The sequence below is a fragment of the Condylura cristata genome, unplaced genomic scaffold, assembly GCF_000260355.1.
Source record: "Condylura cristata isolate star-nosed mole 26May11 unplaced genomic scaffold, ConCri1.0 scaffold00042, whole genome shotgun sequence".
Taxonomy (NCBI): Eukaryota; Metazoa; Chordata; class Mammalia; order Eulipotyphla; family Talpidae; genus Condylura; species Condylura cristata.
The window spans coordinates 419,040-434,996 of record NW_004567143.1 but is presented as its reverse complement, the minus strand read 5'-3'; the positions used below and the strand labels follow the sequence as shown (position 1 = coordinate 434,996).

Sequence of the window (15,957 nt, the reverse complement as noted above, 5' to 3'; positions counted from 1 at the left end):
CGGCTCGCGCCCCTCTCGGGCTTTCTCGTGCGGCCAGTCTTTGCTCTTTAACCCCAGACGGCTGCTTCCCGGGGCCAGTCACCCGGGGCCAGTCACCCGCGCCCCGCGGCCGAGAGTTGGAGCTGGGGTTGGGGCGTGAGCTACTGGCGCTGCGAGGAAGTGGGGCCCGGACCCCCACCACCAGTAGTGGGGGCTCCTCATTTCCAGGCTGACATGGCTTCGGCGCCCACCCCCGAGTTTGAACCCTCTCAGGTCGGTGGTGGGACGCCGCTGAAGAGTTAGGACTTGGGGTGCAGGGGGTCCAGGAAATAGAGGTCCAGCCTTACAGGTGAGGACTTGCAGGCCCGCCATGGCCCTGTTCGCCTCAATCCCCAGACCTGGAACTGTGCCTGGAACCCCAGCCGGCACCCCCAGTCAGAGCAGGCCCTTTGCTATCCCCTTCTGGGGTCCCTTGCGCACCCCTTCCCACTCCCCCGACCCAGAGACGGAGGGACACCCACCCTGGCCTCCATTCTGATCCTGCAGCCGGTGGCCCCCACCGTAGAGAGGGTGCAAGTCTTGAGTGGGCCGCTGGTCCTGGGGCTTCCTGGGCCGTCTGGGCTCAAGATGCAGCCTCAGCCCTTTCCCCTCCACTTCTGTCCTGGGCCAGTCTTCCTGAACCCCAGGAAGGCACCGCTGTCAGAAAGGGCTGGGGAAGCCTGGGGTTTGGGGTTGCAGAATAGGGGGGGGTTGCTCGTGTGGGGTCTCCTCCCCAGAGGTGACAGGCCCCTTCTCTCCCCACCTTCAGTCACTCTGATGGACACGAGCACAGCACAGGGAGAGCTGGGTTGGCTGCTGGACCCCCCAGAGGATGGGGTAAGTGTCCGGGAGGGGTGACCCCAAAGGTGCACACTGAAGGCCAGTGGGAAATGGGGCGGAGAGGTGGGTGGAGGAACGGAAAAGAGCTGGAAAAACTGGAAGTGTCTCCTCCGGGAGGGGGAGGGGAGGTGAGTCAGAGCCTTCTGAATGGGATTGGGGGGTAGGAGGGCCAGGCTGCACCCCCTGGGGAACACTTCAATGCCCACTCCTCCCCCTGCTGGCCCCCTGCGGGAGGGCTGGAGAGAGGGCTGGAAGCCGGTGAAGGAGGCCTGGAGAGGAGCCCACACCCCACCGAGAGAAAGGGCCTTCTGGAAAGGACTGTGGGCACTCTGAGGCCTGAGACCCAAACACAGTGTGCTCACTCTGGGCCCCACCTGTAGGCTTCAGGGGTTCAGGGGACCCCATGCAAATGTATTCTAAAGTATGCATACAGGCATATATATTTTCTAGAGAGGAGACCCAACGTTTTCATCAACTTCTTCAAAGGCTTTTAGCACCCCACCCCCATGGGCCTCAGTTACAAGATGCGGGCAGAAAGGTCCCTGAAGCCAGAGCACCTCCTCTGCCTGGCCAGCCATCCCCAGCGACCCCTCTGCTTGGCCCCCCCAAGGCCCAGCCCTCCTGGTGTACTCCTGAGAGGGGCAAGCAGAGATGGCTTCTGTGCATCCCAGGGCACTTTCTGCCTGACCCCAGAGTCAGGGGAGAAGGGCGTCAGCCCCTCCTCTCTCTCCCAAGGTTCCTGTCCTCTGGCTCCCTTTTCCTCTCTTCCGCCAGCAGGAATCCCCTACTTTCCTGGGTCCAGTTCCCTTGCTTTCTTTCCGTCTAGGTCCTAAGGTCCTGTCTCCGTGCCCAGCTCTTCCGCACAGTGGCCTGTAATTAGAATTAATAGACTAAACCGTAGACATCCTACAGGAGGGGCTGCCCGCAAACTCCCGGACTAGGCTGGTCCTAGTAGGCGCTTCATCTCATAAACCTGCTAACCTGTCCACGTGAGGGCCGCGGGTCCAGCTGCTGGCTGGCTCCACCGCCGCCCGACCCAGCTCAGCCCTCCCCTGCCAGGTGCCATCAAAGGCCAGACCCTGGCGCAGCTCTGTCTGTCCTTGCACTGAGCAGAAAGGCCAGAAGGCATGTCTGTCCCACACCCGTCTACCCAGGCCTCTCTTCTCCCCGTCTATCAGAACACGCACTTTCAGGTCCAGCTTCCGTATAGGTGAATCCATGGAGGAGTCTGCCGTGCCCAGGGATGAGCTGACATCCTGGTGGTTCTTTCTCCATCTGCCCCAGCTGCAGCGGGCAGGGGCGAAACCAGCTGGGAACCTGGCATCCCTGGTTCCAGCTGCAGCCCTGGCAGCTAATGGGGCGCACATGAGCCGCCCACACCTCCCCCTGCCCGCCACCCCATGCCCCTGCTGAACAGGCTCCCGGTGCCTTCACACCCCTCTGGCCCAGTCTTTGAGCCCCCCAAAACGGTAAAACTAGGGGCCTCATAGCAGCGTAGATTCCTGCCCCTGCCCTACCCACGCCGCCCCAGTTTCTTAGTTAACGGTGTTTTGTTTTGCTCTTTTCTTGCCTTTCTCAGAGCTGAGAGTAGCCATGGGAGACCTGGGGGGAAATTAACTTTGTAAGGACTTCAGTGTCTTCTCTATAAAATAAGGATATTGTGAGCAAGCTACCAGTGGAACACTTTCTAGAATTTGAGAGCTTCTTCCTTAAAATCTTCTGGCAGAGAAAATGCTTAGGATGGCTGAGAATTTATTTCAAAAGGAAGAACAATGCAGTGGGGACTTGTCCTGCCAGGTAGCAGGCCATACCTAGCATCCACCCGAATTGAAACGTGGCCTTGCCCAAGAGCGCAGTCAGGGGACAGGATCGGACGTTCAGGAGCAAGAGCCCACACACAATGGGGCTCTCCAGTCAAGGGGGGAAGTCTGGTCAATAAATTGACCAGAAAATGTCTGCAGGTTCAGAAAAATAATGTTATTCTTCTACTTCATACTGCCCACAAAGTAATTCGAGGGAGATTAAATCTAAAGGGAAATACCAAACCCACAAAAATATTAGGAGAAAAAAATACAGGAGGTCTTTTTAAGTTTGTGATGGGACAGTTTCTCAGGCAAAATACACAGAAATCATAATGGGAAAGACTGTAAGGGTTAGCAGCTTCAAGTTTAGAATATATCCCACTGGTTTCGCTCATAGCAGGAGAATAACGGACCAGGCGAGAAAATAATAAGAATAATGAACAGCCATAGACCAGAGACACTTTGTGGCGGTGGAATGGGGAATGGGATCAAAAACGGGGGGTGGGGGGGAAATGCACGGGATTATGGTGATGGCACACGGGTGACTCGGTGATGGGAAACCCGCAGGGATTACAATTGAGATGGGGGAAAAAATGTACAGAATGATGTAAAAATAAACTATTATATTCTATTGATTAAAAAAAAAAAGAATCCCACTGGTAAAGGGGAGGACTGTGCCAGACAGGGGGAAGTGTTTGAAATGTACACTTCAAGCAAATGATTAGCGTCTGGCATGTTTTTTTGCTTTTTTTTTTTAAAGATTTATTTATTTGTTCATACAGAACTGGGGTACAAGCCAGAGGCTCAGGGGCGGTGAGAGGTTTCACCAGAGACAGAGTGGGGAGCAGAACAGGCAGATCGACGAAATACACTGCTGAAGGGAGGAGCGGGCGGGTCAGGAGAGGTCTGCCGCGCCCTGTGGTCACCTCCGGAGCAGGCTGGAATCGAACTCATGCGGAAGCGGCTTTAGCTTCTCAGTGCTGTGCTTTAACCCGCTGCGCCACCAGGGAGGGCTGTGTGTTTTTTAAAAGCTCAACCAAGAGAGACCACCCGCTTATCAGGCAATAGTTCTGAACAGGTAATTGCAAATACAAATAGCCAGTGAGCAAAAAGGAAAAAAACTTCCTCAAAGAAATGAAAATCAACATAGCGAGAAGCTGTTTTTTGTCTATAACTCCAGACAAAAAGGTCATTGACATCCAGGGCTGATGAGGTTTTGAGAAAATGTGTGCATTGCTGGTCCAAGTGTAAATTGATCGAGTCTTTTTGGAGAACAATTTGGCGATGTCTTCTCATAACACTTGTCGTTGCTGTGCCTTGGATACAGCAGTTCCACAGAAATCTTAGAGAAATCTAGGCTTAAGAAAAACCTAGAAGCTGCCTAAATGTCCCACAGTCAGTAGATAACTGAATAGGTATATCCATTCACGTGAACGCTAGTCTGTGCCTGCTAAAATGAGTTAGGTAGCTCTTTGCATACTCTGGTAAACTCCTTCCAAAGACTGTTAAAAACAAAAAGCAGCTTGTAGACTAATTTGCATGCTTTTAAATATATATATATATATATATATTAAAAGCACACAGTAAACACTCTCAGGCTTCTCTCTGGCACTGAAAATGTTCTACAACTGTTTCGTCTCAATTTGTTAAAAATGGGAATGGAGGTTGGGAGGATGAGAAGACTTTACCTTTTTATGACAGTTAGATTTTTGCTCTTTGGCCTTTTGAAATAAGCACAGAGGGATGGATGCTTAAAGCCTGAGCTCTGGTTCCTGGGTACCCAGTCACAAGTCAACCTCTCGGTGGCCTGGGCTTCCCCTGGGCCGGGCTTTCAGCAGCTGGTCGTGGGTAAACCCTGCACCAGCCCTTATTACTGCTGAGTTCATGTTTTTCTGGCGTAAGAAGAGGTTTGGGGCAGCGATGGCCTGGATGGCGCACCCCGCCCCCACCTACCCAAGACAGTACCTTTGCCGCTTGCTGATTTTGATAACCAGAGGAGCAGTGGAGAGAATGAGATTCTTTATGCCAAAGAGTCTGTGCCTGCCCTCCGGCCGCTTGGGGGGACGCGGTCTCCTCCTTGAGCAAACTGGAAGAAAGGTTTTCTTCTGAGCTTTTGCTGTGAAAGTCTGCCTTGGCAGTGCCTGACTTTCTGGAGATGCAATAGGTAAAAATCAGTGCTCAGATTCTTGCCACTGGAGTGAGCTTTGGTGGAACCAGAGCTGGCTAAGGACGTTAAGGGTGGGGGGCGGGTAAGGGGGTAACAGTGGTGCTGTTAAGGAGTCCCTAACCCTCAACACTGCACCTGCCATCCTGGGGTCAAGGGGTTGGGAGGGGAGGCCGAACAAGTAGCGCGAATCTGGGGAACACTGGCAATGGGTTTCTTATCCTCAGCTCCAGGAAATCAGGGCTTGGGGAGCCTGGGGCTGCCTGGCGCCTGATTCTGATTTCCTCTCGTAGTGGAGTGAGGTGCAGCAGATACTGAACGGGACTCCCCTGTACATGTACCAAGACTGCCCAGGGCAGGACGGCGGAGATACAGACCACTGGCTGCGCTCCAACTGGATCTACCGGGGTGAAGAGGCCTCGCGGGTGCACGTGGAGCTGCAGTTCACCGTTCGGGACTGCAAGAGCTTCCCCGGGGGGGGCGGGCCCCTGGGCTGCAAAGAGACCTTCAACCTGCTGTTCATGGAGAGTGACCAGGATGTGGGCATCCAGCTGCGACGCCCCTTGTTCCAGAAGGTGCTTCTGCCTCTCCTTCCCTTTCTGTCCTGAGGCTGATCCCTGCCTCACACCTTTCCTTCGCTCTGCTAGTGGGGAAAAAAAAAGAGCAGGGGGCAGAACCCAGAGACAGTGTAGGTGCAGGCTGATGAAAGGGAGGTGCCAGGAGGCTCAGATGAGCCGCACTTGAGGACTTTTTGCCATATCCCGGCCTTGGCTGCATCACTGACCCTCTCTGAGCCGTGGTCTCGCTGTCTTAAAATAGTGGTGACACTGGCGGTCTCGTTTCTTTAGATTTGCAAGCCTCTGTGGAGATCATGCCATGCCATGCTGGAGGCAGGCAAGAACCTTCCAGAACAGCCAAGTTGGCATGTGGCACCACCATGAATATGGCTGGAATAAAGGCCCTGTAGGCTGGCCCTCGGGTCCCATTCCCTCCTTAGGGAAGCATGCTGGAATGCAGAGAGAGGAGCGTGTTATATAAGATGTGCTCTGGTTGTTTTCCAAAAGATGCTGTAAAATTTGTTATTAGTAATAAATGAACGATGACACACTTTATAACTGATCACCTCATTGACAGTGAGGCAGGATACGCCTCCGAACAGCAGACGTTCTGTGAGCGTCCAGCTGCCTGGTTGTTCCACGGCCATCACTCGGTAGCTGTGTGACCTTGTAAGAGAGCTTCACCTCCCTGGGCCTTAATTTCCCGGTATGTTTCCTGGGGGTGGTTATTAAGCTACAGTGTAAGACGAATGCATGGCCTCACCGGCATAAAGCACATAAAATCCTTAGCTCGGTAGCTCACAGCCAGTAAGCCCCCAGGTTCCAGTTGCCTGAACTGTCGCGCATTAAGCCATCTTTCTGTAGGTGGGAGCAAAGCACATCCTCTCTCCCCCACCTTCTTCCAGGTAACCACAGTGGCTGCAGACCAGAGCTTCACCATCCGAGACCTGGCCTCGGGGGCAGTGAAACTGAACGTGGAGCAGTGCTCCTTGGGCCGCCTGACCCGCCGCGGCCTCTACCTGGCCTTCCACAACCCAGGGGCCTGCGTGGCCCTGGTGTCCGTCCGGGTGTTCTACCAACGCTGCCCGGAAACTGTGCACGGCCTGGTCTGGTTCCCCGACACGCTCCCTGGACCTGGCGGCTTGGTGGAAGTGGCGGGGACCTGTTTGCCCCATGCCCGAGCCAGCCCCAGCCCCTCGGGTACACCCCGCATGCACTGCAGCCCCGAGGGCGAGTGGCTGGTGCCCGTGGGCCGGTGCCACTGTGAGCCCGGCTACGAGGAAGGCGGCAGGCGCCAAGGCGAGGGCTGTCTGGGTAAGGACATTCCGGGAGGTGGGGACACCCTGCGGGGCCCCCTTGGGGAAGAAGGTCTCCGGCATGCCCAGGGAGGGAAGGTTTAGTCCGTGTTGAAGGATTTTTTTTTTTTCATTTTTGATATCCATGCAAATCTCCTGCAATTAAGTATGAGCATCTTTGAACACGTTAAGAGATTTCACCCTCCCCCCCAAGTTCCCGCTGCGTGGCTATCCCTCAGAAGTGCATTCCTATTTTTCTTTTGCACTCACTGGAAGCAAGTTTCATGTTTTGGGGATTTTTTAAACTGGAATGGGGAGTAAGAGCCCTAAGCTATGTGTGCTGAGGTGTTTCTGTCCAGGTTGGGGAGGGGGGCTGTGGCCCCCCAGAGGTCAGCTGTGCTCCTTCTCCCTCCAGCCTGCCCCAGCCACTCCTACCGGGCTGACGTGGACACGCCCCATTGCCTCAAGTGCCCCCAGCACAGCAGCGCTGAGTCTGAGGGGTCCACCGTTTGTACCTGTGAGAGCGGCCATTACCGAGCCCCTGGGGAGGGCCCCCAGGTGGCGTGCACGCGTGAGTCCCGGGCCCGCCCGACCTGGCCATCTGTGAGGGACCTGTGCCCAGCCCTTGCTCGGGTCTGAAGTGCCCAGAATTTATCACCGTGGGCACTGTCGGCTGTCCTGCTTAAAGCCCCTCCCCCACTCTCCCGGAAGAATGCAGAGATGTGGTCAAGTCACGTTTTCCTTAGAGGGAATCAAGTCTTTGAAGGACCTCAAGAGTTGGGGCGGCGGGAAGAGGTGAGGGGTCGGCCGCTTGGGGCAAAGCAGAGAGCCACCTGCCGATGCCCCCTCTTCTCCCACAGGCCCTCCCTCTGTCCCCCGAAACCTGAGCTTCTCTGTTTCTGGGACGCAACTCTCCCTGCGCTGGGAACCCCCGGCAGATACAGGGGGGCGCCAGGATGTCCAGTACAGTGTGGGGTGCTCACAGTGTCGGGGGGCAGCAGTGGATGGGGGGCCCTGCCAGCCCTGTGGGGGAAGCGTGCTCTTCTCCCCCGGGGCCAGCGGGCTCACGGCTCCCGCTGTGCGTGTGGACGGCCTGGAACCCTACGCCAACTACACCTTCACCGTGAAGGCCCGAAACGGAGTGTCAGGGCTGGGCCGCAGCAAGCCGGGCGGTGCCACCCTCACCATCAGCATGGGGCACGCAGGTGAGGCCGGGCACCGGGGAGGCGGGCCTGGCCTGCGGACAAAGCGGAGGGGCTCCGGCCCCCCGGCACAAATGGCTGGGCAGGAAGCACCCCACCAGCGGCGGCTGAGGTGTCTCCGCTCTCCTTCCAAATGCAACCAACCTTGGCCTCACAGAGTCCCTGTCTGGCCTCTCCCTGCGGCTGGTGAAGAAGGAGCCTCGGCAGCTGGAGCTGACCTGGGCGGGGTCCCGGCCCCGCAGCCCCGGGGGGAACCTCAGCTACGAGCTGCACGTGCTGAACCAGGTGAGGACACAGCCGACAGGTGAGGACGAGCCAAGACTCCTTGCTTGGGGTGCAGCTTGCAGGGGGAGACTCCCACAGTGAACTGTGTGGCTTCCTCGGGACAAGTCTGCAAAGAGCCCTCGCCCAGCCTGGCTGCCTTACCGCCAGTCCCCATCCGCAGGATGAAGAGCGCCACCAGATGGTCCTAGAGCCCAGGGTCTTACTGACCGAACTGCAGCCGGACACCACGTACATTGTCCGGGTCCGGACGCTGACCCCGCTGGGCCCTGGCCCTTTCTCTCCTGACCATGAGTTCCGGACCAGCCCTCCAGGTGGGTGGGCTCCCGACACAGGTGCACCTGCCGTCCACGAGGCCTCGCTGACCCGATCCAGTCAGGAGCTTTCCTCTTCCTCTGCGCACGGCGCTGTCGGGCTCACGTGCAGGCCCGCGTGCTGCACACGTGTGCTCACGCACCCACATGCATGCACAGACACAGAAGCCACCTGGGGGCGGAGCCCACACTTACACCGGGGCGCCTCCTCAGATACGCGTGTGGATGCTGGATCTTGGCCGTGTCCTAACCGCTCAGCTTATTGCTCTCCAACAGAGAGCCAGTGCTCCCCTCTCCCCAGTTAGGGGGCACATTACCCAAGGTCCCCTGGGCACAGGGCTCACCCCACGTGCCTGCAGTTTCCAGGGGACTGACCGGAGGAGAGATCGTCGCCATCATCTTTGGGGTGCTCCTTGGCGTGGCGCTGCTGCTTGGGATTCTCGTCTTCCGTTCAAGGTGCTGTTCCTCTCCACTCCCCTTCTGTCCACCCTCCTGGGTCCCTCTGCCCGGTCAGGAGTCCCTGTATACAGCCCCAAGACCCCCTAACCCCCAGTGCCAAGTGCCAGCGTGTCCCCACACCAACCCTGTACCCCCATCCCCACAAAGAGTTGCTGGGGAAAACTTAGCCTGAGTCCACTGGGCTCCTGAGGTGATCCTGGACCCTGAAGAAGCTGCCCCCAAACTCCACAGGAAAGGACAGCAGCGACGGCAGCCGAGGCAGCGGGACCGAGTCGCTGACGTGGACCGGGGTAAGCAGGAGCGTGCGTGTCTGTGTGTGTCGGGGTGCCTGGGTGGGACAAGAGACTCGCTTTTGCTAGAACAACTCTGGGGCGTGGGTGGGCTTTAGCATCTCTAGGGCGCCTGTGTTCTGCTACCTAATTAACTTTGGCTAATTAACTTTGTACTGACAGCCCTCCAGAGGCACAGTACCATCACCTATTAGCTGATGGGCCCCCCGGACCCCGGCTGGGCTCTGTCTGGGTCTCCGAGCCCCTCCGGGCTGGTCAGGTCTGTGGACTGAGGCTGGGTGGGATGGAGATAGGCCTAGTCTCCCTAACATCCTCCCAGGCCTGTGGGGTGCCTGTCAGCCACCTCATCAGGGCCCCCTGGACCCCAGCTGGGCTCTGGGTCTCCGAGCCCCTCCGGGCTGGTCAGGTCTGTGGGCTGAGGCTGGGTGGGATGGAGATAGGCCGAGTCTCCCTAACATCCTCCCAGGCCTGTGGGGTGCCTGTCAGCCACCTCATCAGGGCCCCCTGGACCCCAGCTGGGCTCTGGGTCTCCGAGTCCCTCCGGGCTGGTCAGGTCTGTGGGCTGAGGCTGGGTGGGATGGAGATAGGCCAAGTCTCCCTAACATCCTCCCAGGCCTGTGGGGTGCCTGTCAGCCACCTCATCGGGTGCCCGCACCAGGGGATCAGATGTGTCTGAGCCGCAGCGGGAGGCGCTGGTCTAGGAATGTGAATGAGGTGTGCAGGAGTGCAGAGCTATGGCGGGGTGCAGAGGAAAGGCAAGGAATTTGAAGCAGGTCAAGAGCCACAGGAGATTGGGAAACTCGAGGCATGGACACTATTTTGGGTCTGGTCCCTGGCTCCTTGCCTCAGCCTTTGGGGGTGAGGACATAGGGGCTTCGCTCAGGGATGGAGGAAAAACAGCTGGGATGTGGAGACTTTGATGCTCGGCCCAAACCAGAGTCCTCCTGTTACAGGACACCCCACTGTAAACTGGGCCGCCTGTCTGTGGGGCCTCACCCGTGCTTAAGATTCAGTTGTCCTGCAGGCGCAACAAAAGAGTCAATAATGGGTTTATTTACAAAAGGGGAAAGGAAAGGAACAACCCAGGGAAAGAGAGAGATATAAGGTAACTAAACATCCTACCAGTTCAGCTGACTAGAACCCCACTATCACATTGGAAGCTCATCAAGAGCCAAGCAACCAACCACCAGCCATGGGGTCTAGAGAGAGAGGGTCAACATGGCTCCTTTATATAACCGCAAAAGTCCCAGAATGCCTGGTTAGCTCCACCCTTGGGTCCTCACAGTTCTCTCCCTAGTACTGCTGGGAGTTGTAGTTTCAATAACCTGAGTAGGGGGTGGAGGCCACAGAACCGGAGTTGGGGGTAAAGTCCACAAAACTCTGCAGAGTTCCTTCAGGACGCCCCCCCCCTCCCCTCAGCCCCCAATACTCCAGGGCCCTGACATGAGTATTCGTGTGACCCCTGCAGAGGACAAGCTGTGGCTGAAGCCGTACGTGGACCTGCAGGCTTACGAGGACCCTGCCCAGGGAGCCCTGGACTTCACCCAGGAGCTTGACCCAGGCTGGCTGATCGTGGACACGGTCATAGGGGAAGGTGAGTCTGCCGCTCCCAGGTGGGGCTCACAGCTGCCAGCCCACACCTCCCAGGAGCCCAGCTGGCCTCTTCTGTGGCCACTCCCCCCTTTCCCCATACTGGCCTGGCACTGCAGGGTGCATGGTACAACCCCCACCAGGGGTACTGGGGGGCCCCAAGCAGGACAGCCTGTTCCAGTGCTTGTGTTTCTGGCTCAGACTTACACATGGTTCCCAAACATCCGAGAGATTTGGAACCTCCCTTGCCCCACATTCCACCCCATCAGGGGCCCAGTGTCCCTGGGCTGCCCTGATCCCTTGGGTCACCAGAGGAACAGGATCCCAGCAGAGAACAAAGCCAGGCAGTGTCCTTGCCGATTACGCAGCCCTGGCCGCCAAGCCGTGCCTGGGGGAGCTCAGGGAAGACAGGTGGCCATGGCCGCCTGCCCGGCTGCCCAGGCGGGTCCCGCTGACCCCTGTGCACCTGGGCCCGGCCCCTCGGAAGTGCAGCGGAGTCCCTGTCACCTGAACAAGCACCCTGCGCTTCCAGCAGGGACGCGGAGACGGGAGGATAGTGCTGCCCGTGTATCATGTCCTGTTCTGTCGCGCAGGAGAGTTTGGGGAAGTGTATCGAGGGACGCTGAGAATCCCCAACCAGGACTACATGACCGTGGCCATCAAGACCCTGAAAGACACGTCTCCAGACGGCCAGTGGTGGAACTTCCTCCGTGAGGCCACCATCATGGGCCAGTTCAACCACCCGCACATCCTGCACCTGGAAGGCGTGGTCACGAAGAGTACGAGGCGGGGCCCGGCGTGTGTGCGCAGGCGCGGGGCGGGGCTGGTAGGGGGTTCGAGACCCCCAGGCGTGGCGGGGGAGCAGGGCTGTAAGGCAGGCTGTGGGGGTGGGGGTGGGGGTGGGGGTGAGGGTGGTAGCCAGGATGACTTGCTGTGTCTCAGGAAAACCCATCATGATCATCACGGAGTTTATGGAAAACGGAGCCCTGGACGCCTTCCTGCGGGTGAGGAGGGTGAGGAGCAGCTGGGAAGGCGGATGCGCCCCTGGGGTGCCCTGGCCTTTGGCTTCTGGCCCGGGAGGGCAGCCCAGCCCCACACCGGCCCTCTCCCCCTGCTGCAGGAGCGGGAAGACCAGCTGGTCCCTGCCCAGCTGGTGGCCATGCTAAAGGGCATCGCCTCTGGTATGAACTACCTCAGTGACCACAATTATGTGCACCGCGACCTAGCTGCCAGGAACATCTTGGTGAATCAGAACCTGTGCTGCAAGGTGTCTGACTTTGGCCTGACCCGCCTCCTGGACAACTTCGATGGCACCTACGAAACCCAGGTTAGAGCCCTGTGCCGACCACGACCGGCATCGGGTTCTGTCACACACGTAGGACGGGGCTTGGCCTCATGTGGACACCACCCCTACTATCCCCGCCACACAGGGGTTCCCCGCCCCACCCATGCCCTGGAACACATCTCCTTTTGCCCAATACACCCCATCAGGGAGGAAAGATCCCCATCCGCTGGACAGCCCCTGAAGCCATCGCCCACCGGATCTTCACCACGGCCAGCGACGTGTGGAGTTTTGGGATCGTCATGTGGGAGGTGCTGAGCTTTGGGGACAAGCCTTATGGGGAGATGAGCAATCAGGAGGTGAGCCGGGACCCCCGCCCCCCGCTGCCCTAAGCTCCCCTCCCCCCTCCCCAGCTCTCCCCCACAGATGCCCGTCCTTACTCTGCCCAGCCCGGTTTGTCTGTGCTCCTGATTCCCAGTTCTCTTTGGGGTGTCTAGAGGGTCCATGGCACTGGCGTGTGAACCCGTTTCTCGTGGGCTGCCAGGTGAGCTCCTCCCCTCCCTCCGCAGGTCATGAAGAGCATCGAGGACGGGTACCGGCTGCCCCCGCCGGTGGACTGCCCTGCCCCGCTGTATGAGCTCATGAAGACCTGCTGGGCCTACGACCGGGCCCGTCGCCCCCACTTCCACCAGCTGCAGGCACATCTGGACCACTTGCTGGCCAACCCCCACCCCCTGCGGACCATTGCCAACTTTGACCCCAGGTGAGCTCTGGGCGGGGCCGAGGGGTCCAGGAGGCAGACATGGGCAAGTGGAAATGGGCGTCCAGTTTGATAGAAAAAAGCGCAGTGGCCGGAGGCGCATGGAGCATTCGAAAAGAACTAGTTAGAGGTCGCTTCCGGTCACCCACCTTTATGGAAGTCGGTCGCAGCCAGACCCGTTTACCTGGCCTCACCTGGCCTGCGAGCCCCATCCTCTCCCACGTCAGGCTGCATAACCTGGCACCCTCCCAAAGCCACGCATTGTGCCAGCCCCATTGTGCCAACCCCTCTCCTCGGGGAGTTTCAGTGAAATGCACCCGCCCCCCATGAGCCCCCTGCATGTGGAGAACCTTCTGGTTGCTAGCTCTCTGCTGGGTGGCACTGGTCACTCCACTGACACTGGTGATACAGCCAGGCTTATGTCCTGAGACGTAAGGAGCTTGGTCACTTCGCCTGGGGTGGAGGAAGAGATACCAGCGAGCCATGCGCAGAGGACCGCCCGGCGGGGTCGGCTGAGTTGGAGAGCAGGGGCTGGGTGGACTGACTGCAGCGTCCACTGTGGGGTCAGTGGCCAGCCATGAAGCCGGCAGGGTGGCAGGGTAAATGCCGGGAAGACTGGCTCTGCTGAGAGTTTGGACTTTATCCTGAGCACAGAGCACTATTGACCAACTTTTTAGAAACTACCCATGGGAGAGGCATGGTCAGAATTGCCTTTTACCAAAACCACGGACAGAATGTGGAGAATGAACTGGCGGGCCGTGGGGACAGGGGCCGGGCTGTGCTTTATCAGGGAGACCAGCCCTGGCGTGCCGGCCTCTGGATCAAACCACCATATATAACCTTGTTCCTGGGAGAAAATGTGCTGCAAGTTCCAGCTTTTGAAACTATCTTTTGGAGCACAGCTCCCTCGCACACTGGAGACTGAATGTGCTAATCTTTCTGGAATGTTGGATATTTTTCCCCCAGCAGATTTACTTTGCTAATGGTTTTTGGCTCGTGCTGGCTTGAATACAGGAACACTCATTGTATTGTGGGTGTCGGCGAGCAAGAACAACAGGGGGGACTGGAGGTGGCCAGTCAGGGCTGCTCTCTTCTGGAAGCCCAGGGCCACCCCGAGCAGAGGCAGGACTGCACCCCACTCTGCTGCCCCATTCAGCTGGGGTGCTTGGTGCCGCACGGCCGGCCCCACCAGCCGCCCACGCCACCCTCTCCGCGGACATGAGCGGGGTGGACGGACGGCCAGGGGCGTCCGGGCTGCCGCTTCCCCCGGGCCTCTGCAGCAGGCCCGCCGCCTGCCCGGGGCTGGACACACACCAGGAAGCAGGCGGGGAAGCGGGTTCACGGACAACGGCCAGGCGCATCCACGAAGTCCGCCTGATCTCTCTGCCCAGACACCCAGTTTGAACTCTGGCAGCCAGGAAGGCCGAGGACAGCCCCGGCGGCCCCGGGCTGGCTGACGTGTCCCTGTGTCCCCGTGTCCCGCAGGGTGACGCTTCGCCTGCCCAGCCTGAGCGGCTCGGACGGGATCCCCTACCGGAGCGTTCCCGAGTGGCTGGAGTCCATCCGCATGAAGCGCTACATCCTGCACTTCCGCTCGGCCGGGCTGGACACCATGGAGTGTGTGCTGGAGCTGACGGCTGAGTGAGGGCCGGGCCGGGGCCGGGCGGGCGGCGGGTGGAGCCCACGCCCTCCCTGACCCCTTCCTTGCCCACAGGGACCTGGCGCAGATGGGCATCACGCTGCCTGGACACCAGAAGCGCATCCTTTGCAGTATTCAGGGCTTTAAGGACTGAGCCTCCGGCAACACCCGCCGTCTCAGGGAGCAGGCGGGGCCTGTGGTCACTCACGCCCTGGCCCGCAAGCTACCAGCTGTGGGCATCTGGTGCTGCTCTGGCCCCTCCTGCCCGAGGAGCTGGCCCCTGGGGCCAGGGACCCTCTGTTACAAGGGGAGGCCAAGTACAGGTACTGTCGGGAGGGTTTAATATATATACATAAACATATCTATTTTTGTAAATAAACAAGAACTGAGTTGTCACCTTTACCCGATTTTTTTTCCGTTAGCTTGTCGTTGGCCCCTAGGGCCCCGCCGTCCTCGCCAGGAAGGCCATGGCACTTAGAAAGGAGTTGACGACTAAGAATTCTGGAAAATGAGGTTTTTTATTGGTAGCATTAGCCACACCTGGCAGCTCGGGGCAGGTGGGAGCTTGTGGCAGGTCAGCCCAGCCCTGCCCACCGCCCAGAGGGTCAGGGCTGTCTCCCGCCCTCCACAAGCAGAGCTCCAGACTGCTGGGGGCCAGCGAGAACAGAGGTGCAGCAGTGACAGCAGCGGCCCCCTCAGGTGGACGCCTGGAGGACGGTGGGTGGTCTCTGCAGGGCGGTGGGGGCCGGGAAGCAGGCAGGACCTCTGCCTCCCTCACCGGTCCCTGAGGAGCCCGGGGTGGGGTTCGGAATGGAGGAAGGGAGGGGCTGGACGTTCAAAAATAACGGGGGGCGCGGGACAGGTGGAGAGCAGAGTGGGTGGCCGCTAGCAGGCAGGAGCGCTGTGCGGAGGGGCCGCCCCCGCTCAGGCCTGGGCCCGGGCGCCATGGCACTTCCGGCACAGCACGTGGCCGTCCAGCGGGAAGCAGCCATTGTCATCCGCCTCGATGGACAGCGGCTTCCCGCAGTCCTAGGAGGAGAGACAGAAGCACTGGCGGGCGGTTCCCTGTACCCCACAGCCCCTCATCTCTGGGGAGGCCTCTCGTCTGGGTTCCACAGCCACACCCAGCACCCCCCCCCCAGGTTCTCTATTACGCACTGTCATTTCTGTCCTGCAGAAAAGCGGGCAGTAGGTAGAGCTGCTTCAACAGTGCCCACCCCAAAAAGGATGGAGGAGCACCCCATGTGCACTCTGACCTTTCTTCAACCCCACGGGGATCCCCAGTGTCTCCTACCAGAAACTGCAACACCCTCCTTCCCATGGGCCTGCCCCCTTTTCTTGGTTCATCAGTAGCTCAAGGTGACTCCCCGGAAACCCACACCCAAATTTCCTGCGGCCACAGAACCATCTGAGCTGGCCACCACTGCTGACCACCCTCACAGCATCCTCCAGGCCACAACCAC

At 59.0% G+C, this 15,957-nt stretch overlaps 2 protein-coding genes across 2 annotated transcripts in view; one reads left to right on the top strand and one right to left on the bottom strand.

The window, feature by feature from the left end:
• Nucleotides 1-795: 795 nt before the first annotated feature.
• EPHA1 (EPH receptor A1) lies at nucleotides 796-14,846 on the top strand. The gene is made up of 17 exons (XM_012733884.1): nucleotides 796-855; nucleotides 5,118-5,399; nucleotides 6,287-6,695; nucleotides 7,092-7,247; nucleotides 7,537-7,881; nucleotides 8,036-8,163; nucleotides 8,324-8,474; nucleotides 8,834-8,930; nucleotides 9,165-9,223; nucleotides 10,692-10,817; nucleotides 11,407-11,592; nucleotides 11,756-11,817; nucleotides 11,934-12,140; nucleotides 12,305-12,454; nucleotides 12,665-12,858; nucleotides 14,341-14,496; nucleotides 14,570-14,846. The coding sequence occupies exons 1-17, from the start codon at nucleotides 796-798 to the stop codon at nucleotides 14,646-14,648; spliced, it is 2,847 nt and encodes a 948-aa protein (XP_012589338.1). The 3' UTR covers nucleotides 14,649-14,846.
• Nucleotides 14,847-14,999: 153 nt separating this feature from the next.
• The window catches only part of ZYX (zyxin), an 8,978-nt gene continuing 8,020 nt past the window's right edge, over nucleotides 15,000-15,957 (bottom strand). Inside the window, exon 10 of the mRNA XM_004694333.2 lies at nucleotides 15,000-15,523. Within this exon, the coding sequence (XP_004694390.1) occupies nucleotides 15,419-15,523 (105 nt within the window). The 3' untranslated portion in view covers nucleotides 15,000-15,418. The remainder of the gene's footprint in view (nucleotides 15,524-15,957) is intronic.